This window comes from Carcharodon carcharias, chromosome 2 (assembly GCF_017639515.1).
Source record: "Carcharodon carcharias isolate sCarCar2 chromosome 2, sCarCar2.pri, whole genome shotgun sequence".
Lineage (NCBI taxonomy): Eukaryota > Metazoa > Chordata > Chondrichthyes > Lamniformes > Lamnidae > Carcharodon > Carcharodon carcharias.
In genome coordinates, this window is record NC_054468.1 from 131,040,528 (window position 1) to 131,067,013 (window position 26,486).

Below are 26,486 nucleotides of genomic sequence, written 5' to 3' on the forward strand. Positions count from 1 at the left end.
CAACCCCCACCTATGGCACCTCCCCATGCCCACGCAAAAGATGCAACACCTGCCCCTTCACTTCTTCTCTCCTCACCGTCCAAGGGCCCAAACACTCCTTTCAAGTGAAGCAGCATTTCACTTGCATTTCCCCCAACTTAGTCTACTGCATTCGTTGCTCCCAATGTGGTTTCCTCTACATTGGAGAGACCAAACATAAACTGGGCGACCATGTTGCAGAACACCTGCGGTCTGTCCGCAAAAATGACCCAAACCTCCCTGTCGCTTGCCATTTTAACACTCCACCCTGCTCTCTTGCCCACATGTCTGTCCTTGGCTTGCTGCATTGTTCCAGTGAAGCCCAATGCAAACTGGAGGAACAGCACCTCATCTTCCAACTAGGCACTTTACAGCCTTCCAGACTGAATATTGAATTCAACAACATTAGATCTTGAACTCCCTCCTTCATCCCCACCCCCCTTGTTTCTTCCCCCTTCCTTTTGTTTTTTTCCAATAATTTATATAGATTTTTCTTTTCCCACCTATTTCCATTATTTTTAAATCTTTTATGTCCCCCCACCCCCACTAGAGCTATACCTTGAGTGCCCTACCCTCCATTCTTAATTAGCACATTCGTTTAGATAATATCACCACCTTCAATACCTGTGTTCTTTTGCTCGTCTGTGACATCTTTTGATTATCTGCTCCTATCACTGCTTGCTTCTCCCTACAACCACACCACCCCCAAACCAGCTTATATTTCACCCCTCTCCTTGGATTCACCCAGTTCTGAAGGGTCATGAGGACTCGAAAGGTCAACTCTTTTCTTCTCCGCCGATGCTGCCAGACCTGCTGAGTTTTTCCAGGTAATTCTGTTTTTAACTTTCTGTATTTCAGGTACGAGGACACCCAGGTCCCTCTGTACCACAGCATTCTGTAGTCTGACTGTCTCTCTTTTTCAGTAATATTTAGCTTTACATTTCTTCCTACCAAAGTGGATAACCTCACATTTTTCCACATGAAATTCCATTTGCCAGATTTTTGCCCAGATGCTTAACCTATCTACAACTCTTTGCAGACTCTGTGTCCCCCTCACAACTTGCTTTCCCACCTACCTATGCATTGTTAACAAAGTTGGCTACAATACGCTTGGTTCCTTCATTTAAGTTATTAGAATATTGTAAATAGTTGAGGTCCCAGCACTGATCCCTGTGCACCTTCCACCCCCACCTGGTGGTTACATTTTGCTAATCTGAAAATGATCCATTTATCCTGACTCTGTTTCCTGTTAGTTAGCCAATTCTTAATCCATACTAATAAAACACCCCTAACATCATGAGCTTAGCTTGTGTATTAACCTTTTATGTGGCACCTTGTCAAATGCCATTTTGGAAATCCAAATATACCACACCTACGCATTATATTCTCAAAGAACTCTTAATAAATTTGTCAAACACAACTGCCCTTTCACAAAGCCATGTTGACTCTGCCTGATTGTATTATGGCTTTCTAAATGTCCTGCTGCTTTCTTAATAATGGATTCCAGCATTTTCCCAGTGACAGATGTTAGGCTAACTGGGCAAGTCTTGTTGAAATCTGGCCATTTGTTTTTGTGATGTATTGTTTACAGACGAACAGGCGACAATGGTACCACCAAACCTCCCCCCCCACCATGACAGAGTAAATTAAAGTCGCTACGATTTCTGCAGTACCTTTCTTTCAAGCCCCTATTATTTCTTGATTTAAATCCTGTCCTACAATGTAACTACTGTTAGGAAGCCTAGAGGCTTATAAAATTGTAGTTATGGTACTGGACTGCTTCTCCATAGAGGTTGAGAATTCAAAGCCCTTGGTGGTTAAATTGGATTCAAAACAAATCTGGTTATCTATAGGCTAGCTCCAGATAAAAGTAACTTGACAGTTGTCAGATTGGTATAAAACCCCAACACTAAAGTACATCAAGGAAGGAAACCTGCTGCCTCTATCTGGTCTGGTCCCTTGAGCAATAAATGTTGCCTTACTGGTATTGCTTATATCCCCAGAACAGTTTTTGTTATTAAAGAATGGATGGATCTTTAGCCTTACTGATGTAGAATGTGAATAAATGGATGAATCACCACCTCAGGATAATTTTCCTCTATCTTGCCATCCTTTCAGGTACTTACAGTTTGTATCATCTTCATTATGGAGTGCACATTACCGCAACCTCTGCATATTGCCTGCCACTGAATGGGCTTTCAGTAGGGAGACACCAAAACTTTCTTTGATTCGAAGTCAGCTGGAAAGTGAGATGCTTTAAATCCCTGAACGCGACTCATTTCTCGCTTCTAGACAGTAGCGCTCATTTTGGCAAGGGAGATACTGTGAACGTAGATGGAGCAGGACCTTTCTACATTTCCTTGTTGAGTCCTGCTTGTCTCATTCATGGTGCTCAACATCTTGACTTCCATCTCATTCTTCCTCCTCTAGGCACTACCCAGTTCTTGTGCAGTGTTTTGTCTTCTCTGGAACCCCACTCCAGAGACTTGAGGATGTAATTCAAGCTCGTACTTCAATGCACAGCTGAGTGAATGCTGCACTGTTGGAAGTGCCTTTTTTCAGATGAGGCAATAGATCAAAGTTCGCTTTCTCAGGTTGTTGTAAAAGATCCCGTCACACTATTTTGAAGAACAACATGGGAGTTCTCCCAGTGACCTGGCCAACGTTTATCCCTCAACCAACATCACTAAAACAGATTATGTGGTTATTATCACAATGTTGTTTGTGGGACCAGTGCCCAGGTCGTTACCACGCACTGGGAGTGGGGAGAGTGGGGGAAGGGAGGGGCTGCTACTGCAGTCAGATTATTTTTCTGGATCTTGGAGAATTAAAATTATTCAAGAAACTCTGTTGGGCCTCTTCTCTTCCATTGCCTGTGGACTGGTCAGAGTGTGTACAATGAAAACTCTGGTCAATTAAAATGGTAATTGGGTCCATTGAAGAACCCCTGTTAAAGAAAAACTTGCTTTTATATAAAGCTATTCATGACCACAAGACATCTCAAAGCACTTCAGAGCCAATGAAGAGCTTTTTCTAATATTAACAGACATCCATTACCTGAAACATCATCAATGTTAACATCAGTTCATTTCTCATTAACACCAGGCAGTGATTCAGAATTGACTCAAGTGTTCTTATGAGGGAGTACCTTCAGCTCATGGACGGCAGTAGTTCAAGAAGCCCAGCATCATTTCCTCAGAAGCAATTAGAGATGGGCAATAAATGCCTTTGATACCACATCCTAAGATTTTTTTTTAATAAACAGATTCAAAAGCAGCGATCTTTCCTAGCTGTGAGTGAAGCAAATAATTTTGTCGAGTTGATCTGGAGTCACACTGGGTAAAAGCCATTTATTAGGGATGAACCAGGAGCCAAGAATTGTTGGTATTCAGTGGAATCATTAAAGAGGAAACTCCTCCAATTTTACAAAGTTCAACAGTTTGTGCACAATATACTGTCTGTACTAAACTAGCAAACTGATGGGCCAAATGGTCTCCTTCTGGGCTAGGAGTTTCTCCGATTTTGTGTAATTTGCAGAATTGCATTTTATCGCTACTTTGCTTCTGATATTCTGCAGTCATGTTGCTGGCTTTCTGACTGCTGCTAAATGTCTCCAGCAGGAATGACCCAGAAGCTAAGACAGCAGGTGGAACAAACACTGGCACAAATTTGCATTAAAATAATGTAGTGCTCCCAGCATTACCAAAAGGGAGAGCAGGAATCTGTCCTCAGACAGAGAGAAACTGCAGCTTTCTCAGGAGCAGGCTGAGAGTGGAGGGGATTCACCCAATGCACACCCCCTGAAGGATTGCACAGCAGGGGGAACTTATTGATCAGTGGGATGGTTGAACTCCTTATCAAACAGGACAAAGCTCTTCTCAATAAGCAAGTGAGGCAGGAGCAGAAGTCAACTGGTGTAAAAGTTTCACATTAAGGTAGAGAGTGAAAAACACTTGATCAGCCACCAAGTCTTACTGACAGAGCTACTTAGAAGTACATCACTATGGCAAGAGCACGGGCTTGGTCTGAAAATTGGTTCTGAAGAAAGGCCCAACACCTGCCAGATTTGCCTGTGTGACTAGGAAGGAAAAAACTCAAAGGGCTCTACTGCGTTCCACATATTGATTTGAACAAACACACATTCACATTGATTTGTTTTACATCGAGAACCACACTGCTACGATGATTGTTATTAAGAGGGACCTTTTCTTGTATCACTCCTGGCTCATAGGTACATGCCATTGATTAGGTAGTCCGACTCTTCGGATGTTATGGGTCGGAGCTTCTTTAGTTTGTGCCTCACCAACTGCAGCCGGCAGCCGATCATCAGCAGGAGCAGGGCGGTGATGGCAAGTCCCAGGGCGAGGGGTAGCACGGCACCTGCAAGGCAAAATCAGTCAAATAGTCAGCATCCTTTTCTGCACATTCAAGGAAATTGGGGGGGGGGGTAAATAAGGCAGAGTTCGGGGGGCAAGTGGGGTAGAGATAGGGGGAGGTGGGGCGTGTGGTAGAGACAAGAAGGGTAAGGTAGAGAGGCAGCATGGGGCAAAGAATGGGCCAGTGAGCCCCATACACACAGCATCCTCACACCCACGCACAGACCCCATTCACCCTCATGCCACAGCCCCTCTGCTGCTCAGTGTTTCTTGGCTACATTCAGTCCCAAACCATTAACCAAGAAGAGACTTCTGAAAGGGAACCTCAGTCAACACGTGTTTCCTGGAGAATTAGGGGTGCTGACCTCTGCTGGGAGCTCCAGCTGAGTATAACTCCACACTGGGGGTTGGGGTTCAATGAATTGCACCTGATGAAAAGAAACACACACACTACTGACCTGACTCCGGGATTGGGTGACCTCCTCTCCCGTGGCTGACCTTAGACATCATGACATCGTCCCGACTTGTTTCAACTGAGCTCGTCTCTAGAGAGTTGTCACCTGAACAACATGGAAAAACAAACTCAACAACAAGGCTGTGCCAACCCACTTAGCGGACCTGCTTACAGGTGTTTGCCCAATTGAAACAACTGGGTCACAATGAGAGAGAAAATAGGATAATGTAATAGTGAGAGACATAATACATGCCTGCTAACAGGTCTGATTGGCATTATTACATAAATATATATATATAAAGAACTTGAATTACTGAGCAATTTTCACATCCTCAATATGTCCCAAAGTGCTACAAAGCCAAGAAGTTAATTTTGGAAATGCAATCACTGTTGTCAAACACAACAACCAACCTGCACACAACAAAGTCCCAGTAACCAAATATGAATGAATTGTCGGGTTCTTCCAGCATGGAACAGAAACCCAACCCTGTATATATTTAAAAACTTTATCCTTATTACTATTTTTTATTTTTAAACTGGACTTTTCTGCAAAACAAAGACAAGAAAGATGGTTGACCCACTGTCTGGAAATTATTCCCATCAGTCTCCAGGACAAAAGAATTATCTTAATTTCGGGAATGCCACACCTCATTATTCCTAAGGAGCTTCTAACAGACCACCTGGGACTGTACAGACCAATTTCAAAAGGAGTGACAGGAATGCCATTTGTATTTGATAGATCAACCATGCTAGCTGAGTCCGTGGGTCTGCTGAGGCAATGGCTTCCCAAATACCAGACCCTCAACAAGAATGGCAACCCTTTCAACCCATAATGGCTGAGACATCATCAGTTTTGAAAACAAAGCCAAATTTCAGATGCTGGATAAACATCCTTTGTTGAAATCATTGTGGAGAAGGAAGGTCACATGAACCAAGATCCCGTCATTTTGAGCAGTTTAATATTACCTTTCTGCACTATGGAGCCAGTCTGCTGTTTAACATACAACTGGCAGGCCACATAAAAGCAAGCTCTGTCCAGATTGGACCACCAGCCCATCTAACCTGTATCTACTGGAAGATTTTATATCCTCATCTACAGAATTGACACAACCTCTGTGTGCCTTCTTTCATCTTGCCGAAAAAGCAAATCTTACAACACCGGTCTCTAGCCAGCTGACCATCAAATGCCTATGTGAAAGACTTCCTCATTAGACTTTGACTCTGGGAGTCTGGAACTCACATGAACCAATATTCATTTTCTATCTGGTCCTTATACTATAAAATTTCCTTTTCTCTATTCCTCCCTTTACTGTGTGAATACGGAGTAGGACGTTGCTAACACTCCTATTCATGGGTTTTGAATGTGTACAATAACTAACCTGCTGCGTTAATCCTAATTCGAGTTTGCTGTGGGATTATTAGTGAAATTGGATCACACATAAACCGAGAGGTAGAGAAACTACATCACCGCTTATTCTTAGAAAAAAATTAATTCGAAACACCTTCTACTTATGGACAGGCAGTAAGAGAAACAGTGCTGTTTGAACTGATTGCCTCTTGCCTGTAACAGAAAGAATAGTTAACCCATCTTTGATGGTGTCTGTCAAGATGGGAATGTTGGTCAGGAGATTGAGGGAAGTCCCAGTGGCTAGGATTGTCAATCATGAATTTCTAGCAAGGAGAAGCATGAAGCATAGTTATCAGTTCCAAGGCATTTGTTTAGAAGGAATGACTGGGGTGGAATTGTTCCCTTAGGCAAAGGTGGCAGTGAAACACCTATCCAGGCAATACTGAGAACATGAGCAGGGCAGGGTGAGATGTAATCAGGAGAGTGAGCAGGACAATAACATAAAAACACAAGAAATAATAGCAGGAGTCATATATCCCTTCAAGCCTCCTCCGCCATTCAGTAAGTTCATGGCTGATCTTTGACCTCAATTTCACTTTCTCACTCTACCCCTATACCCCTCGATTCCCTTAGAGTCCAAAAATCTATCAATCTCAGCCTTGAATATACTCAACAACTGAGCATCCATAACCCTCTGAGAGAAGAAATTTCCTAATAACAGGAGAATGAGCAGGGCAGTGAGATTTAACAGGTTAAGTGTGTAGAACAGCGTGAAATCTAACAGGAGAGTGAGCACTACTTTCAGCACTGTTCCCCAAAGCTCCTGATTTTGATTAAATTAGGGCAACATCCGATAGTGCAACTGCCATCAGCTCGTTCTTCCACAGGTCACAGTCACTGAACCAGATTCTATTGCTTCAGCCATGACAGCCTTGTCTCATTGGTAGAATTCTTGTCTCTGTGTCAGAAGGTTGGGGGTTCTAGTGCCATTCCAGAGAGGAGCACAAAAATCTAGGTTGACACACCAGTGCAGTACCCAGGGAGAAATGTCTTTCAATTGAGAGGTTAAACTGAGAACCCATCTGTCCAGTCAGGTGGACATAAGAGATCCCACAGCATACTTTGGAGGGGAGGAGTTATCTCCAGTGCAGTGGCCATTTCCTATCCCTCAAGAGCACTGCAAAACAGATTAATCTGGCCATCATCATCACACTGCTGATTTCTGGGAGATGGCTGCATGCAAATTGGCTGTCACATTTTCCACATTACAACAGTGACTACACTTCAAAACAAAAAGTTCTTCACTGGTTGCAGAGCACTTTGGGTCATCCATAGGTTGTAAAAGTGCCATACAAATGAAAACCTTTCTTTCATTCATGACCAAACCTACTGTATTGTCCAAGTTCTCGAATTACAAGCTGCTACGGCACCTTGCGCACAGACCTTCGTTTCAAAGAACAAAAAGCATTGCAACTGTGCTCGGGTTTTCTGAGTTTACCTTGCACTTCTGCACATTCATTCTTACAGTCCAGTTCCTGTAGGAAGTTATTCCGATTTCCCTGGCATCCACTGTAAATGAAGTGTCTGCAGGTTTGCGAGGCGCTATCGAAATACCAGCGTGGGAAATGGCCCTCGCAGGGACCTGTGGCAGGAGCAGCCAAGCAGTAATCTGCAAAAAAAAAAATCAATAACTTGCATTTATGTAGCATACTTATTGTCATAAAACTTAACAGACAAAAATTGATACCAAGCTTAATAAGGAGAAACCAGGACACAGGACTAAAAGGTTGGTCAAAAAAGGTAGGTTTTAAGGAGCATCATAAAGAAGGAAAGAGAGGTAGTGAGGCAAAGAAGTATAGGGAGGGAAGATGAGAGATTAGGTCCTAGGCAGCTGAAGATATGGCCACCAATGGAGGATGAAGGAAATTAGGAGTGTACGAGATGTCAGAATTGGAGGACCATATAATTCTGGGAAGGTTGTAGGGCTGGAGTAGGTTACAGAGATAGGGAAGGGCGAAGCCATGGAGAGATTGGAAAACAAAGATGAGAATTTTAAAAATTTGAGGTACTAACAGATCTGGAGTCAACGTAGATCACTGAACCCAGGATGTGCAGGACTTGGTGAAAGTTAAAGCAGGATTTTGGATGAGCTTAAGTTTATGCAAAGTGCAAGAGCAGCCAAGAAAGCACTGGAAGATTGTTGGAGGGACAGGCCAATTACGTTTCACGGTACATCGAAGCAAGAAGCGATATAAAAGAGGGAGCAGGAAGAAGGGGAAGTTTAATGTGGTAGCTGCAGGGTATTCAATATTTGGGGGGATAGAGAGCATTGTTTTTAAACAGGATCGAGTGTCCCATATGGACTGGAGGCTTCCTGGATGGAAAGGATATTGGAAAAGGAGCGGGGGGAATTCATGTTCGGTAAAACAACGCAGGAAAGAATGTGCAAGAACTAAGTGCTAAATTTAAGAACAGGACCTCAAGGTAATCCTCTCTAGATTAGCCTGAGTAGCATGCAAACTGACCAAGGGATAAAGTACATTAGGGAGGTGAACATGTGGTTGAAGCTGTGGTGTGGGAAAGAGGGGATCTTTAAAACGGGAATGGTGGAAGGTGGATGCGGGGAAAAGTTAGTAGATGTAGTAGTTCAAAAACAAATGGCAGGGAACAGAGTAGAGTAACAGTCAGAAATTCTACTTTTAGGCACTACAGGTAGAGGGAAAACTAAAAGCTGTGAAGTAATTAAACCAGGAGAGAGAAATGAGAAGTGAGAGAGTAAAGAATTAGAGCGGAAGCAGAAGTTAGAGTGTGGCCCAAATAAGCGTCCTTTATACGACAGCAGAGTCTAAGGAACAAATTTAGTGAATTATATGCGCTAATTCAACTTGGAGGGTGTGATATATGGTAGATGTTAGAGAGACATGGCTGTAAGAAGGTGAGGACTAGAAATTAAATATACCAGGTTATAAGGTCGACAGGAAAGTTGGAAAAGTGGTAAATGGGGATAAGTTACCTTAGTAATTAAGGATAGAATCACTTCAATGATAAGACGGGAGATAAACAGGCAGTGGAAATTTTTTGGTTAGAACTAAGAAATAGAAAAGTATTTAAGGTTGTAACATCCATACCAATTGGGATAAACAGGAAAACACATGTCAGAAAGTTGTGAATTTTTTGAGTCTGTCTGGGATGGTTTTCTGCAATAATATGTCCTAGTGCCAACAATGGGGACCATGACATATTACACATAGTAATAAGTAATGATCCAGATTTAATTGACAGCCTAACAATGCACGAACACTTATCTAATAGTCACCATAATGCGGTTAGGGACAGCAGAATCTGGGGGCTCATGTGCAAAGACCTTTGAAGATAGCAGGACATATTAAGAGAGTAATTAGCAAAGCATATGGGATCTTGGGGTTCATAATATAAATGCTGAGTAGAAAATTAGGGAAGTTATGCTGAATCTTTATAAAGCTCTGGTTAGGTTACAACTAGAGTATTGCGTTCACTTCTGGTCATCACACTTTGGGAAGGACGTGGGGAGTCCTTGAGAGGGTGCAGAGATTTGCCAGAGTGGTAAATGATTTCAGAAGGAAACAGGTTGGGCATTTGAGGGAAATAAACTTGCAGAGCTACAGGGATAGAACGGGGTAAATGGATCTGACAGGATTGCTCTACAGAGAGCTAACCTGGACTCAACATGTTGAATAGCCTCCTTCTGGGCTATAATGGCTCTATAATATGACTAAGTTAAATGTGATGTTTGAAAGGGAGAAATGTAAAACAGCTATTAAGATTCCAGAATTAGGTAAGGCTGACTTCAATGGAATGAGACAGAGGCTGTCCAAAGTAAACTGAGCAATTTATAAATGGGTAAAATAGTAGAAGATCAGTCGGAGGTAATGGGAGGTGGAACCAGTTTATAACCTCAAGGGAAAAAGTGGTCTACTTTCCAATTAAGATATCCATGGACAACAAAGGAGGTAAGAGACAACATAAAACTAAAAGAAAAAGTGTACAAAAATCAAAAAAGACAGATACTGATGAATGGGGAAGATACAAAGAACAGCAAAGGGTGACAAAACACATAATGAAAGCTGAAGAGTATGAAAACAAACTGGCAAAGGAGATCAAAATCAACCCAAAACATTTTCCAATTACATTGGATCAGGACCAGGGCCCCTTAAAGAATGATGACGGTGGTATTATCAATAAAATTAAGGAAATGGCAGGCATCCTGAATCAGTATTTACAGTAGAGGAACAGGTCAGCATGCCAGACATCCCAAGGAAGCTATTCAGAGTTTTAAAGGAAGTAGGTGAGAACACTGCTGATGCCCTGACAGTAATCTTCCAAAGTTCTCTCAATTCAGAAACCTTTGCTTTAGATTGGAAAATTATGCATGTCACTCTGCTATTTTACAAAGGTGAGCAGGTATCCTGGGAAATATAGACTTGTTATCCTTTTACCTGTTGTCGGGAAATTACTTGTTCATAATTAAGGATATAATCAAGAGATGTACGTAGGGATAGTGCAGGAAGATGGATGTTGAGATAGATGATCAGCCAGAATCATATTGAAAGGTGGAGCTGGCTCGAAGGGCTGACTCCTTTTCCTATTTCTTTTGTTGTTCTGTGTACTTTTAATAATTATGCAGAAATGCATAATCATGCCCCAAAAATGGGCTAAAACACTTCACACAGAACAAGTTTGTTTGAAGTGCCATACGAGCATATGAATTAGGAGCAGGAGTAAGCTACTGGCACCTGCTCCAGCATTCAATAAGATCATGGCTGATCTGATTGTAACTTCAAAGCCACATTCTCGTCTACCCCTGATAACCTTTCACCCCCCCTTGCTTATCAAGAATCTATCTACCTCTGCCTTAAAATTATTCAAAAGCTGTTTCCATGACTAATGTAGTGTAGATAAACATGGTGTTTACTTTGTGCACAGCCTGAATCCAGTACATGGCCAGTTAGTCTGCTTTCATTCACAGTTTGTTGAGGAAGGACCGAGGCAGGGGCTACCTACTTTGTTTCCAATTGCATCTCAAGTGTTTAACTGAATCAGTGGAATAGGCAGATGGGGCCTCAGTTTAACATGTCACATAAAGGGTGACAATGACAGCTATGACAATTCTGCACTCCCTCAGTACTGCACTGAAGTACACGCCTAGATTATATGTGCTTTCGTGGAGGGAAAAACAGTTAAAATTGCAGATCTGTGACCTTTCATCTGAACTGAGGGAAGTTAGAAATATAGGTTTTCAGCAAATGAAGGGTGGGGGCGGGAAAGGGGGTGGGCAGCATCTGTAATAAAGTGAAGGGCAGGAGTGATTAAATGACAAAACATTTCATGGTTCAAAAGTCAAAGGAGTGGAAATGGGTATAGTAAAGAAACAGAAGATGCATCAAGTTGAGGTGTGAATAGCTAGAAGTTATGAAACAAGAGAAAAAAAAACAAACCAGCAAAAAGAAAAATACACAAAACAAGAAGGGGGCAAAGATGATCTCAAATTGTTGAACTCAATATTGAGTCCAGAAGTCTGCTGAGTGCTGAATTGAAAGATCAGGTGCTGTTCCTCAAGTTTGTGTTGAGGGTCAATGGAACGGTGTAGCAGGCCAAGGACGGAAAGGTCAGAATAGGAACAAGGTGGAGAATTGAAATGACAAGTGGTAGGAAGCTCAGGGTCATTCTTGCGGACTGAACAGGAGTGTTCTACAAAGTGATCGCCCCATCACCCCCCCCAGTGTAAAGGTAAAGCTCGAGGAACAGAGCCTCATCTTTTGACTCAGTGCTCCACAGCTTTCTGGACTCAACATTGAGTTCAACAATTTTAGATCATAATCTCTGCCCCATCTTGTTTCGCGTGTGTATTTTTGTTAGTTGGTTTTTCTCCTGTTTCTTTCAGCAGCAGCAGCTTTCTTAAAAAGCAAGGAGATGCAACACCTGCCCTTTTACCTTCCTCCCTTCAGACCATCCAATTCCCCACACACTCCTTCCAAGTCAAGCAACGATTTACTTGTACTTTTTTCAATTTAATATACAGAGTTCGCTGCACACGATGTTGTCTTTGCTACATTGGGGAGACTAAACAGAGACCAATTTGACTTGTTAAGCTCTGAAGGGTCATACAGATTCGAAACATCTGTTTCTCTCTCCATGAGATGCTGTCAGACCTGCTGAGTTTTTCCAGCATTTTCTGTTTTTATTTCAGATTTCCAGCATCCGCTGTATTTTGCTTTTCTATTATTGACTTGTTAATTGTTTGCTTACACGTACCTGGAAGCTGACCAGTGTTGGACTTGTCCCCGCCTTCCACTCTTGAGGACTGTGTCATCCCAGTATCGAGCTGCTCCACAGGTTTTCGATTCTCTGTTGAAGCCTTCTGAAAGCTGTCAGATGGCCATATGACACCATCTTGTCCTGAGCTAGCAGCAAGCGTCGTATGAGTCACTGACTTACGACCTACATTAACTTTAGCAAAAAAAAAATCCCATCAGTTTATATCATCAATTTTTTGTTCTCCCCAACCTCATCACCCCCACAACCCTACCAATTAATGAATGTGAGGTCAAAACTTTGACCCATGATTAGGGATTGTGCTTACAGCTTTGGCAGAAAGTTTCATCAGAGCTGTCAGGGCACTGGGCTGTCCCATCACAAGCCATAGTGATATCGATGCAGCAGCCGTCATCACAGATGAACTGGTACCGTGAACAAACTCCTGTACAGTCTGTGAAGGGGAAAAAAAATGCATCAGGAGACTCACTAATGCTGCAGAAGCCTACATTAAAACATGAGACAGGCCAACCTTGCAACTGCGGCTACACTGGGGAAACATCTTACATTTCTACATTGACTTTCTCTTTCTAGTTATATTTTAATGCCCACCACCCCTGCCCCAACCCCAAGCAACTTATGCACATAAAAAGAAATATAGAGTACAGACTCCCAAATATTTGGGTCCGGGTTTCCCACTTGTACCCATGCTCCCCCCACAATTTTCCCATTGATGGGAAACTGGATGGAATTTTGCTTTTCATTTTCAGGAAGCCAGTGTTGGTGGCAAGCTCAAAATGTAATGTCCATCCCTAGTTGCCTCTTGAACTATTACAGCAGTTTGATACATCTGAGGGGTTTGTTAGGCCACTTCAGAGGGTGATTAAGAGTCAATCCCATTCACTAGGATGTCACATATAGGCCTGCCCAGGTAAGGATGGCAGGTTTCCTTCCCTTAAGGATATTAATGAATCAGTTGGGTTTCTACAAAAATCCAACATGTTCATTGCCATTTCTTTTTTCACTGATTCCAGATTTGCAATTTTCAGATTTTTTTTCACTGAATTTAAATTCTCAAACTGACATGGTGGACTTGCACTCTAATTCTTTGGATCAAGAGTCAAGGCCTCCCAATTACTGGTCTAATAACATAACCGCTACACTACTCTACCCATGGCAGGAGTCACAGGGTAACTTAAACCTGCTTGTTTAAACCGTACTGATGGTGTGATAAGTTACTTAAGATCCAGATGTCAGCGATGCCAAGCTTAAGCTGTTCAATGGCAGGTGGGGGAGGGATGGAATTGGTATTAGTTCATCTTGCAGTTCTGCAAAGCTGTTATCTTTTTGCCAGTTGAAATCTTTGACAATTGAAAGGAGCTGAAAAAGTCATTTCATTTTGCTTGAAGCAATTGTTGTTCCGTAAAGCAAATAAAATCAGCCCTTTGACATTGTTCAAGCTCACAAAGCAACCGTGACTCACATTAATGGAGTGGGCACAGATTGGCTAATGATGGAACAAAAGCAAAACATTATAGATGCTAGAAATCTGAAATAAAAACAGAGTTACTCCATCCTACCCTGACCCCTCTGTCCTTGGCTTCCTGCATTGTTCAAATGAAGCTCAAGGAACAGTGTTTAATTTTTTGATTGCGCACTTCACTGCCTGCCTGCCTAAACATGAGATTCAACTGCTTTACATCATAATCATCACTCCCTTTTCTCAAACCAGCAGGTGCTGGTTATGATTCTGCAAGAACCATTTACACCTCCACTATACTCATATTTTGTTTCTTTACTTGTCTCATTACCAACTCCATTTGCTTCCCCATATCACAGACCTTTAATCTTTCTTTCCCCCCCACTCCTTTTCCCTGACTTGACACTTGCTTAAAAACTGTTCAATCTCGACCTTCATCCATTGCTGAAGAAGAACGATTATTGACCTGAAAGGTTAACTATGTTGATGCTGCCTGACCTGATGAGCGTTTCTAGTCTTTTTGGTTTTTATTGATGGTTAATGCTGAAGATGTCCCTGCATTGACTCCGTAGAATAGGAAGGGACTGGAGCCTTTAACAAGCAGTGGTGATGCAGTGCTTATGGTGGAGAAGGCAGCAGAACTTGAGTGACAAGTTATTACAAGTCATGTAAAGGAAGACTTAGGTTGGATGTTTGATTGTTCTTCTTTACCCAGAGAAATATGGACCTATGGAACTCATGTGGTGAATGTCATTTTGGCCGAGTTCCTTTAAGTAAGAGCTGGATCTGTTTCTGCTGGGGTGGAGATCACCAAGAGCAGGGGGTAGATAACTGGTCACATTAGTCATGGTCAAAGTTGTGTCCTGCACAGGTTTTGATCACCTAAGAGGGATGGAGATAACATTCTTCAGTCCTTTCCCTTTAATTGGCCTGGATTTTTTAACTGGCTTTTTATCTCTCCTAGGAGATTACATGGTTCAGGTTGTGTGGGGGGGGTGGTGGAATCTGTATGTTGATACATTGGACATCACGATTGTTTGGAGCAGGCCGAATGGACCAGCATGTTTCCTGTCTGCCATTTTTGCATGTTTGGTTATAACTTACCTTGTATAGTGAAGCCTCTTCAAGCACTGCTTCTCAATCAAATGCTGGGGGGTGAGTCCCATGTCGTATGTTCTGGTCTGGGGTCACTGGTGAGTGGGCGGCAAGTATCTCCAGTGATGCCGGAGCTGAATTGGCCTCCTTTTCTTGCTCCTCCTCTCCTTCCTCCAAAAGAAAAGCAAAAAATACAGGGGAATTCCCAAAGGGAAACACTGACTGAAATGGTGGGACCAGACTGAGGCCTGATCAACCTCCAGGGAAAACCTCCCAACCCCACCTACCCGCTCCCCACCATCGGCCACACTGCTGGATCAATAAACCTCAGGCATCGGCCAGTTAGCTTGGCACAGGAATAAGGAGGTTTAATTGAAGATGTACTGTGACTGTAAAACGTTTGGGAGCTGCGCAGCCACACAATAGGAAGGAGGCCAAGGCCTTGGAGAGGGTGCAGAGGAGATTTACCAGAATGATACCGTGGATGAGGGACTTCAGTTAAGTGGAGAGACCAGAGAACCTGGTATATTCTCCTTAACGCAGAAACAATTATGGGGAGATTTAATACAGGTGTTCTAAATTCTGAAGGGAATTGATCAAGTAAATAAAGAGAAACTGTTTCCACAGACCAAAGGATCAATCACCAGAGAACACAGATGTAAGATAACTGTCAAAAGAACCAGTGAGGATTTTACGTAGTGAGTATGATCCGTAAGGCATTGCCTGAAATGGTGGTAGAAGCAGATTCAACAGTAATTTTCAAAAGGGAATTAGATATATACTTGAAAAAGAAAAAAAAATACAGAGCTTTGGGGAAAGAGTGAAGAATGGGACAACTGGATAGCTTTCAAAGAGTTGGCACAGGTACGATGGACCGAATGGCCTCGTTCTGTGCTGCATGATTCCATGATCTTGCAGTTGTAGCTTTACCCAAGAAACCCAAGGTGGTCTGTATGGCTAAGTTACTTTGTTCTCTTGGGGATATGGGCATTTTTGGCTAGCTGCCTTCTCCTTGAAGCACTGCAGCCCTTGTGCTGATGGTACTCAAGGATATATGGAGATTGGCCTCATTTGGAAATGTGGCGGATAAGCAGTTCCTTCAAGCACACTGGCTGGATAATTAGTGATTGTGTCACCAACTTCTATATCTACTGCAATTGTTTCAACATTTGAGGTCTGGTACAGGCAGAGTAGGGTGAGCAGAGAGAGTTACAGAAATACAGTATCAGGAGCAGAAACCTGGCTGTGTTGAACTCTTCCTTAGCAGTTAGCCCTTCAAGGCTGACAATGCTCCTCTGATAAGATACCACAGATTCTGTAGTTGAAGCACCTCACAAGATGCCCAATGTGTGTTTGTGAAACAAAGAAGGATAGAATGTACATGAGAGGGAGCATAAGGGAGAAGTGAGAGAGCAATTGAAAGTGAGAAAGGGAACAAGGGAGAACTATTGCGTGTAAGTGAGACAGTGAGGAGGAGTGAGAGGGCTAGTGTGTAAGAGGGTGCTCCTGTGAGAGAGAGAGAGAGAGCACGGGGAGAGGTTTTATGTGCAAGAGAAAGCGAGTAGTTCTGAGAGCGTGTGACAGTGAGTGTACGAGACTGGGGAGTGAGAAAAGGTGATAGTGAGTACATGTGAGAGAGGGGGAGAACGAGGGTGTGAGAGGTTGAGAATGAGTGCAAGGGGGAGTGAGCACCTGGAGAGTAAGCATGAGGAGATGGTATGTGTAAGAAAGGGCAAATGTTTCCGACAGCATGTGAAAGGGGGTGAGTGTATGAGAAGGAGAATGTGGGAGATAGAGTGAGAGTGAATACAGGTGAGAGAGGATAACAACAGGAGTGTGAGGGGGTGAGAGTGAGTACAAGAGTAAGTTTGAGAGAAGGCGAGTGGAAGTGTAGGTTGAGACACAGACATGCAGTACAAGGCTGACAATGGATTAACACAGTATTAGCCCATTCAGTTAACATGTAGGTCATCTCCCCAGGTAAAAAACTAAAAATAACCTGAAATGCTCATTGTATTAGAACGTGCCAAAAATATCCTGCAGAATTAGTTTAGGTCTGAACACAAAGATTAAACTGCATATGACACAGCCACACATGCATACACAAATGAGCACACAGAAATACGCAATGCAATCCACACAGTGCACAATATGGGCACAGTAACACAGGACAACACAAAAATGCACATAGCAACATATAATGATACACCAAAACATAACAAGCAAACATGGAAATGCACAACATCACACACAAATGTGTACAGAAACATACGGAAGCTGCAAAGCAACATGAAGACAATGCACACAACACATAAAACAGGAAAAAGCAGCTAAAAATGCATACCAGCTGCAATACAAACACAGCAACACAGAGCAACATGCAAAATACAGCTGACTACTCAAAGGGGTGGATTTCAATTTCCAGTATAGATTAGTACATATCGTTTAAAGCTATTGCCCTCCAGAATGCCTACAGTAAATGGCCATTCCGCAGGCACAGGCAACATAATTTTAAGTTCACAGAAGGTGTGGTGATTGGGGAGGTGAAGAGTGACGTCCATCAGAAAACTCTGAAAACTAACACCTCCAACTAATTAACAGCGGTTTTTGCTTTCTGCTTCCAGCTAGCTGACATAGTCATCTCCTGTTTTCTTCCAGCAGCAACCTTGAAAAGCAGAGTACAGCTGGACCTTTTCAAATTCACACCACTTAAAAGAGGATGCAATTAGTCTGTTCCATCCCCAGCACCATTACCACAAAAGACCGCTGTGATTCAAGGAAAAAGCCCGACTCTAACCTTCTGAAGGCAACTAGGGATAAGATGACAAACTTTGGTTGGATATATTCTGGAAGCTATCACATAACATCCTGCCATTGGTCACCTGACATCTCCATCTTTGCACCGCCCTGATTGGATTATTCTTGAAAGGCAGTCTTTTTCCCCTCACCTATTATTTTTCTTAAACATATCTATGATTTTTCTCCCACAGTTGCTCCCAAAAGATTAATCTTTAATTCATGGAGATTCCTGAAAAGTCCAATATAGGTGGGTAACCTTAACTAAGGACAGACAATAAAGTCTTCAGTGGAGGTTGGTGTGAAGAACCAATGAGACACCAGCCAGAAAATCTCGAAAGAAATCCTAAGCCAAACACACACCATTTAAGTGCAACCAATAGGTACCCATTGTCTAAAGATTCCTGGGGACTAAGAGTTCACCATCTCCTTTTTACATTTGTTTATATTCCTGCCATGCCCTCAGTGCTGGGACAAACTATGGGCTCTAACGATGAGAGAGTTGTACAAGCACCCTAGAGATGGGTTGCGAGATTTCTGTTCCACCCTGTTTTTTTTCCAGCCTTCAGCCCACAGCTTCCAGCTCAGTGAGGAACCCTGACCACATGCTCTGTATGGACTGAATCCTTCCAGTGTCTGGGGGTAGTACGCTGCTAAGACTGAGGTCAGGGAGGGAAACCTTGTCTGTGGACTGTTGGAGGTCTGGTTTTTGAACACTTCAATAGTGCACCTGAGGGAATTCAGCTGCTTTCTATAAACGTACTTCACAAATATTTCCATCCTGCATTGTGACAAACACATGAAGCTACCTAAAGGTGCCTATGAAGATATCAAAATAATTAAAAAGGCTAATGGAATGTTAGTCTTTACTTCAAGGGGATTGGAATACAAAGAGGTGAAGTTATGATATGTCAAACAAAGCTTTGGTTAGACCCCGCTTAGGTGCTGCATTCAGTTTTGGGAACTGCAACTTGGGCTTGGAAAAGGTGCCGTGCAGATTCACTTGAATCTACTAGGATTAAAAGGACTAAATTATGAGAAAAGGTTGCACAGAATAAGCTTGTAATTCCTTTAGTTGGGATGAATAAGGTTGAACTAATTGAAGTACTAAAGATGATTAGAGGAGTTGAAAGGGTTGATAGAGAGAAACTATTTACTCCTGCTGAGGGAATTGAGAACAAGGATGCATAATCTGAGAAATTGAGTTAGGCTGTTCAAGGGTAGTGTCATGAAGTACTTCTTCACATGAAGGATAGTGAAAATGTGGATCTTTCTCTCCCAAAATGGCAGTGGAAGCTTGTTCAATTGAAAATTTCAAAATGGAGATTTTTGATAGGCAGGGATATTAAGAATTATGGAACCGAGGTGGGAAAATGGAGTGAAGATACAGAAAAGTCATGATTTATTTGAATAGTAGAATTATTCTGAGGGGTTGATAGGCCAACACCTGTTCCTACATGCTTTACAGAGTAGCAAGGAATGGGTTGGGTGTCATTCAGTGGTATGGGCTTCGTGTTAAGTCACGAGAGAACTGACCTGTCGTTTGTTGCTTTGGTGGCATCACAGTGACGGTGACATTGTCATCGCTTTTTTGTCCAATCGTATCAGTGACCGACAACTGAATCACATACATGCCCTCTCGTAAACCACTCAATTTCAACATGCCAGGCTGAGGAGACTAAAAGAGCAACAAGAAATATATTCACAAGAGGTTCTTTAAATCTTTACTATCAAAAACATATGAAAGCATGTAGTAATTATAACATGTCAGCTGTGGCTCAGAGGTAGCACGTTAGCCTCTGAGTTAGCACGTTTAGGGTTCAAACCTCAAGAACATATAATCCAGGTTGACATTTCTATTATTTTTATTTTTGTAAACCTATTGTTTGGAAATAAATTTAACTGGTAATTTTAGCCAGGGCAATATATGTTAAGGTGGTGCTTATTGGAGAGGTCAAGAGAGCATGGTGGATAGTCCCCGTTGTGATAGAGTGCTCCCTTGTTGAAGATGAAGTCTTTCAGATGAGATGTTAAAACGAGGCACCACCTGCCCTCTCAGGTAGGTTTAAAAGATCCTGTAGCACTATTTGGAGTAGAGCAGGGGAGTTTGCCCAGGGTCCCAGGCAACATTCAGCCCTCATCCAGATAATCCAAGTATAGATCAACTGGATCATTTATCTGTTATTTGTGGTATTTCACTTTGTGCCAGATTGGCTGCCCCAATCTAGAGATTGCGTGAAAAATTTAGGCTGACACTCCAGTGCAATACTGAAGTTGGAGTTGTAGTTAAATTGGCTGTTCGCCAAGATAAAACAGATCAGAGACATGTTTCTGTGAGCTCCTTGCCATATATTCAGACTGCTTTTAATTGTATGTGAAGCTAAAATTAGGCTCTATGTAGGAGGCAAAACCACGAACAAGGTCATACCAGGTATAAACATCATACCAGGAAACGCTGCAGGTTGTTCAACTGTGTTTAAACGATCCTCTGATGATTTTTAAATATTTATGGATTAATTTCTCCCTGTTGTTTTATACATTTTTGACATATCTGCATCTTTTGCTTCTGTGTAAATCTAATTTATGCAAATCCATTTGACTTGTAGTTTTAGCCTGAGCAATATGTATTAATGTTTTGTTCATGTGCCTGTTCCAAGGATTCAGGAGTGCATAGCTAACAGCAAGATTAATCTGTGGGATACAATGCCCCTGTGAATTAGGTGACTTAACCCTGTGGGATACTGCTCCTATTTACTGCTTTCTTAAAATCATTCTCAGGATATGGGTGCCAGTTATTGCCGATCCCTTGTTGCCCTTGAGATGGTTGTGGTGAACTGCCTCCTTGGACTGAAGTAGTCTTTTTGGGGAAGATGCTCCTGCAATGCCGTTAGACAGGAACTGTTAGGATTTTGACCCAGTGATGATAAAGGAACAGTGATATATGTTTAAGTCCAGATTGTATGTAACTTGGAATGATGGTGTTTCCATGCACTGCTTGTCCTTGTCCTTCCAGATGGAGGTAGTCACAGGTCTGGGAGGTGCTGCAAAGGAGTAACTCTTTCGAGTACAAACACGTTTCCATCTGTTTCAGATGAAGTTACATTGTTTCATAGTTTGCCATTGTGAGATTTGAACTCTTGATACTCTTTTGAGTAAACCTGTTTCCATCTGTTTCAGATGAAGTTACATTGTTTCATAGTTTGCCATTGTGAGATTTGAACTCTTGATCTTAGGGTTACAAACCCAGTACCATAACCACTTGGCTATTTAGGCCAAGCAACATTCAGGTCTTTTTACCAGCCTCCTAACTCCTGCAGGTCTGGCAGCATCTGTAACTCTTTCGAGTACAAACCCGTTTCCATCTGTTTCAGATGAAGTTACATTGTTTCATAGTTTGCCATTGTGAGATTTGAACTCTCGATCTCAGGGTTACAAACCCAGTACCATAACCACTTGGCTATTAAAGGAGTATGTTAAAGGACTGGAAGTTTCAGATTAGAAGGGACTCAGGTGAATTGAATACAACAGTAAGGGTGGGAGTATAACAGTAATTAGAGTCAATGTTGCGTTATTACCAGTCTTAACTCACAGAAACTGTTTGAAAGATTTACATTTATACAGTGCCTTTTATGACTTCAGGGTGTCCCAACACACTTTAATCAATAAGTAGTCATTGAATTGTAGTCATTGTTCTAATCTAGGAAACACAGCAGCCAATTTCCATAAAGCAAGGTCACACAAAAACAATGAGATAGCGAGCAGATATGCTGTTTCACTGATGTCGGTTAAAGGGTAAGTGTTGGTCAGGTCACAAGGGAAAGCTCCTCTGCTCTTCTTCAAAATAGTGCTGTAGAATGTTTTCGGTAGCGAGAAACAGAAAATTGTTGGCACTGGAGGCCATTCTGCCCACTGTAACTTTGCTGGCTGAAACCGAGCTATTCAATCTAACCCCACTTTTCAGCTCTTGGCCGGTGGCCCTGTGGTTTTCAGCACTTCAGTTGCTATTCCAAGTACTTTTTAAATGCTATGAGGGTTTCTGCTTTGACCAGCCTGTCAGGCAGAGTTCCAGACCCCCACCACCCTCTGGGTGAAAACATTTCTCAACTCCCATCTAATCCTTCTGCTAATTACTTTACATCCAACTGAGGGGGGCAGATGGGACATTGGTTTAACATCTCAATTCAAAAGACAGAACTCCCTAGGAGTATCAGCCTAGATTTTGTGCTTTTGTTTCTGGAATAGAACTTGAAGCCACAACCTTCTGACTCAGAGGTGAGTGTGCTGCCACTGAGCCATGGCAATGGTAAGTAAATCTCAACTTAATACTTCATGTTAGCACATTAGGGTGCACTGGATTCTCCTTTAAGTGTCTTGCATTACTTTCATATTGTGTGACAACTGTGCAGAGGTTTTCTGATCACAGTATGAAAGCAGGAAATATACTCCACATTATCTGGTAAAAACCAGTAACAGTTTTATCTACAACATATATAGACAGAGTGCAAGTTAGCAGAGGTGGCACTGGGGTCCACAGTGAGAATGTAGGAAGGAGGAAGTATACATAGGATGGCATTTTGCAGGTTAGAAGGGAGAGTTACAAGAGAAGGTTGAGAGAAGCACCAACCAGAACAGTAATCAATAAATTAAAGGTTGTGACAGAGGGAAGAGGTAAAATATTTGAACTACCCATCAAATGACATCCTTTACCTCGTATCCTGCCTAGATGCTGGAGCAGAATTCAAAACCTGGACAGACTTCATGGGGAGTTGAAAGCTGTTTAGAGGAGGAGAAAAATACGAAGGAGAACCTGAGCTTGGTTGGTTAAAGAGACTTGGGAGAGCTAATTCAGATCACAGGTGTCAAGAACAGCAATGGATGAAGATACAGTATGGGTGGTGCCATTATAGGGAAGAAGCAGTTGAGACTGAGGAGAGCAATAAAGCAACAGTATGTGGAATGATGAATTACTATTTCCTAATATTGTGTTTCAGCCATTATTCTGCTTTATCCAAGTTACTGCCTTTAAATTCAGGAGTGTGAGCATAATTCAGTAAGAAAAAATGACGACTGTTTGGCATGGTCACAAAGCAAGCTTCTTATCTCACACAGCAGGCTGCCAGCAAGTTATTTACTGGGCCTAGTGCTCCACTATTGACTTCTTTGTCCTTCACATCCCATACGAACAGTGTACAAGTTACAGAGTGTCACAGTAACAACAAACAAAGAGGGAACATAGAACACGCTAGTGAAGCTGCATTGATGTCCAGCTGAATGTGAAATTCCAGCGAGGAAGTGGGTGCTTGCTTCACTGCAGCAAATTACACTGTAAAGCAGATCGCTACATTGTACTGTCATCTCCCGCTGGGGAGAACTGCACCTTTCCCCTGGCACCTGGGCAAATTCCAGGCTCTGAGAAAATGCCAGAATGATTATTGAGCTACAAAATTACAATTCCAAGATTATAATGCAAAGCATTTATGTGCGATATGAAGATCACAGACAGATGCAGGACAGTATTCACATCAGAACTATTCATTGGATTCTTGTTTCAGAGATTCATTCTTGTAAACACAATCAGACAAAGATACAAACTTGAGCTCTTGGGCACTTTAATCACTCAGGCTTCCTCACAGGGGTTTTGATGATAGGACATTGACCTGAAACATTAACTTCGTTTCTTTCTCCATGCTGCTGCCTGATTTGCTATCTCCAGCATTTTCTGTATTTTATCTCAAAGGTTTGCTGATATATGGCCAGACCATAATGACTTGCACAGAAACAGATTTCATTTGGGGAAGAAGACTGGTGCTGTTAATTCTGGCTCATCGCAGCTGTACCCTTGGCCCTTTCATTTGAAAGGCAGTGCAGGGACAACCCAGTATAGGCCTGTGGGGAGAAATGTTTCAGGAGACATCTCAGAAATCAATTACCTTCATATCAACCGAAGGATCGCCTTGTAGTAAGGTCCATTCATAGCGAACAATTCCCTGATCATCGGCACTTCCTCGTCCGTCCAGCAGTATCCAGTCAGTGGGCAGCAGCAAGACCACGTCCTGGCCTGCATCACAGTGGGGGGCTTCATCATTTCCTGCAGAAGAGCAAAGAAAGGGCAAGATATAGATAAGACCACCTCGCTGAGGCCTGATGGAGGGAGCGCTTTAGACGAGAAGTGCACGCACTAAACATTTCGAAAAGTGGGGTAAGTTGTGAGGTGCCTTGCATGGTTCAATTGGTAGCATTCTCGCTCCCAAGTCAGTGCCGGGTTTGAGCTCCATTCTAGGGACGCGAGGACAAAATCTAAGCTGACAATTTAATACAGTACTGATGGAGTATTGAACTGTTGGAAAGGCCTTCTATCAGATGAGACATGGGCGGAATTTTATGGTCCCGCCAAGTCAATAGACTTTTAAGCGGCTCGCTGCATTTTACAGCCCCATTGCCACCATGACAGGGCCATTAAACTCTGCCCATGAATTCGAGACTCCTTCTACCCTCTTAGGTGGGTGCAAAAGATCATGGCACTATTCTGAAGAAAGTCAAATAGTATTTTAATTGCAAGTTCTATCTTTTGCTCCTCAAGTAGTTGGATCATGCTCCCTGGTCCTTTTCTCCATTCCATCCACACTGAAGGTGGGGGAGAGAGGCAGTTAGTAGGGATGGTGGTTAGCTCACATTATCCCTCCCTTCTTCTCCAGGTTGTTGAGCTACCTCTGATGGACAATCAGGGATCCAGGGAATGTAAGGCTCCAACCTATTCTCGACTCCCCCTGAGGAACTAGTTTCTATCTACACTCCCAACCCCTTTTAATTGTCAGAAACACCCCAATTTGATCTCTCCTACATTGTCTACCCTGGTGGGAGTACAAAGTTTTGGCAGCCTGCCCTCCCCATTCAGCCCTTTTAAGGGTGGCGCTCACAAAGATGCAACAGGCCAAAGGTGCTCGGCTACAGCTACATCTTGACCACGACTCGGTGGACCCTATGAGTGCAACGTTTTTAATGAATCCCTTCACCATTATAAACCAGGGCAGAAACCCATCTGCTCACCAGGAGTGGGTAATTGAAGAGGTGCAGGATAGTTGGTGAGGGTGAGGGAGGGGTGAGGTGAGGGGTGAGGGTGGAGGGAGGGTGAGGGAGGAGTGAGGGTGAGGGAGAGGGGGTGAGAGTGAGGGGGGTGAGAGTGAGAGAGTGAGGGGGTAAGGGTGAGGGGAGTGAGGGGGTAAGGGTGAGGGGAGTGAGGGGGTAAGGGTGAGGGGAGTGAGGGAGGGGCGGGTGAGAGGGGTGAGGGGGCTGGAGAGTGAGGGGGAAGGGGGTGAGGGGGGTGAAGTTGAGGGATGGGGAGGGCGAGTGAGGGATGGGGAGGGGGGGGGAGTGAGGTGGCTGCACTGCTCCCCATTCCACAGGGTCATCACTGAAGGGGGGAGAGATTCAGTGTTCAGCCTGTGGGTATGAGTCCCGATGCCGGCTGCAGCCTCCCCCCCCCCAGGTCCTTTGGTACAGACAGTGGGTCAGAGACTGAGGGAGGCGACTAGGCCCTTACGGTTGCCATGGCGACGGGGCTCCGGCCGCTGGCTGGCGTTGTCAGTCCGGGAGAAGCTGCTGTAGCCCTGGTGCGGGGAGAAGTGGCAAACATCGCGGCCTCGGTACGTGCAGTTGAAGAGGTAGCAGCTGAGGGCGGCCGGGCTGTTGGTCCTGGGCCCCAGGCCCCGCGCCCAGTCCAAGCCTCGGCCTCCCCGGGCCCCCTCCACCACGGCCACGGTGCAGCCGGGGAGGATGCAGCAGGCCCGCAGGCACTGGCCCGGGCTGGCGACGCCGGCCGGGGCGCTGAGGAAAGCGGCCCCGGCGCCCAGCGAGTCCCGGGTCCGGATGATATAGTCCTGCATCAGGCCGAAGCCGGACTCGCAGCGGCCCCCCGAAGCCTCGGCCTCCGCGCCCCAGCCTCCGCCCGCCCTCCGCAGCTGCTGGCCGAACTCGCTGAGCACCAGCGGCCCCGCCCCGGGCCCGGCGCCTCTCGCCGCCGCCTGCAGCCACACGCAGGCCGCCAACAGCCGGCAGGCTAGCGGCCAAGCTCCGGGCATGGTTCCCCAGCGGCGGCCGAGGCCTCAGCGGCTCATGGTCCGGACCGATAGCCGAGCAGGAGGGGCCGGGGTGGGGAAGACAAGAGAAGCGGCGAGATGATGACGACAACAACAAGTTAAGGGGCTAGGCCCGGCCGGCCAACAACACAGACAGAAGGGAATAGGAGGGAGGGACTAGGAAAGGGAGGGATTAGAGAGAGGGAGGGGGAGGAGAGAGGAGGGGTGGGGGGGGGGTGGGGGAGGAGAGAGGAGGGGTGGGGGGGGGGGGTGGGGGGAGGAGAGAGGAGGGGTGGGGGGGGGTGGGGGAGGAGAGAGGAGGGGTGGGGGGGGTGGGGGAGGAGAGAGGAGGGGTGGGGGGGGTGGGGGAGGAGAGAGGAGGGGTGGGGGGGAGGAGAGAGGAGGGGTGGGGGGGGGAGGAGAGAGGAGGGGTGGGGGGGAGGAGAGAGGAGGGGTGGGGGGGAGGAGAGAGGAGGGGTGGGGGGGGGAGGAGAGAGGAGGGGTGGGGGGGGGAGGAGAGAGGAGGGGTGGGGGGAGGAGAGAGGAGGGGTGG

General features: G+C 44.2%; 1 protein-coding gene across 1 annotated transcript; it reads right to left on the reverse strand.

Annotated features, from left to right (window-relative positions):
* Positions 1-3,348: 3,348 nt before the first annotated feature.
* On the reverse strand, positions 3,349-26,115 carry lrp11 (low density lipoprotein receptor-related protein 11). Its single transcript, XM_041182387.1, has 8 exons — positions 25,399-26,115; positions 23,789-23,946; positions 19,395-19,536; positions 12,816-12,941; positions 12,488-12,682; positions 7,695-7,865; positions 4,853-4,954; positions 3,349-4,398 (listed from the first exon to the last, which is right to left on the reverse strand). The coding sequence occupies exons 1-8, from the start codon at positions 25,934-25,936 to the stop codon at positions 4,244-4,246; spliced, it is 1,587 nt and encodes a 528-aa protein (XP_041038321.1). The 5' UTR covers positions 25,937-26,115; the 3' UTR covers positions 3,349-4,243.
* Between the last annotated feature and the right edge of the window lie 371 nt (positions 26,116-26,486).

Coding starts and splice junctions, on each gene's coding strand:
- lrp11 (XM_041182387.1), bottom strand. CDS start 25,936: ATGCCCGGAGCTTGGCCGCTAGCCTGCCGGCTGTTGGCGGCCTGCGTG. Junction 7,866..12,487: donor CAACACTGGTCAGCTTCCAG/GTACGTGTAAGC, acceptor TTTTTTTTGCAG/ATTACTGCTTGGCTGCTCCT. Junction 4,955..7,694: donor TGAATGTGCAGAAGTGCAAG/GTAAACTCAGAA, acceptor CATGTTGTTCAG/GTGACAACTCTCTAGAGACG.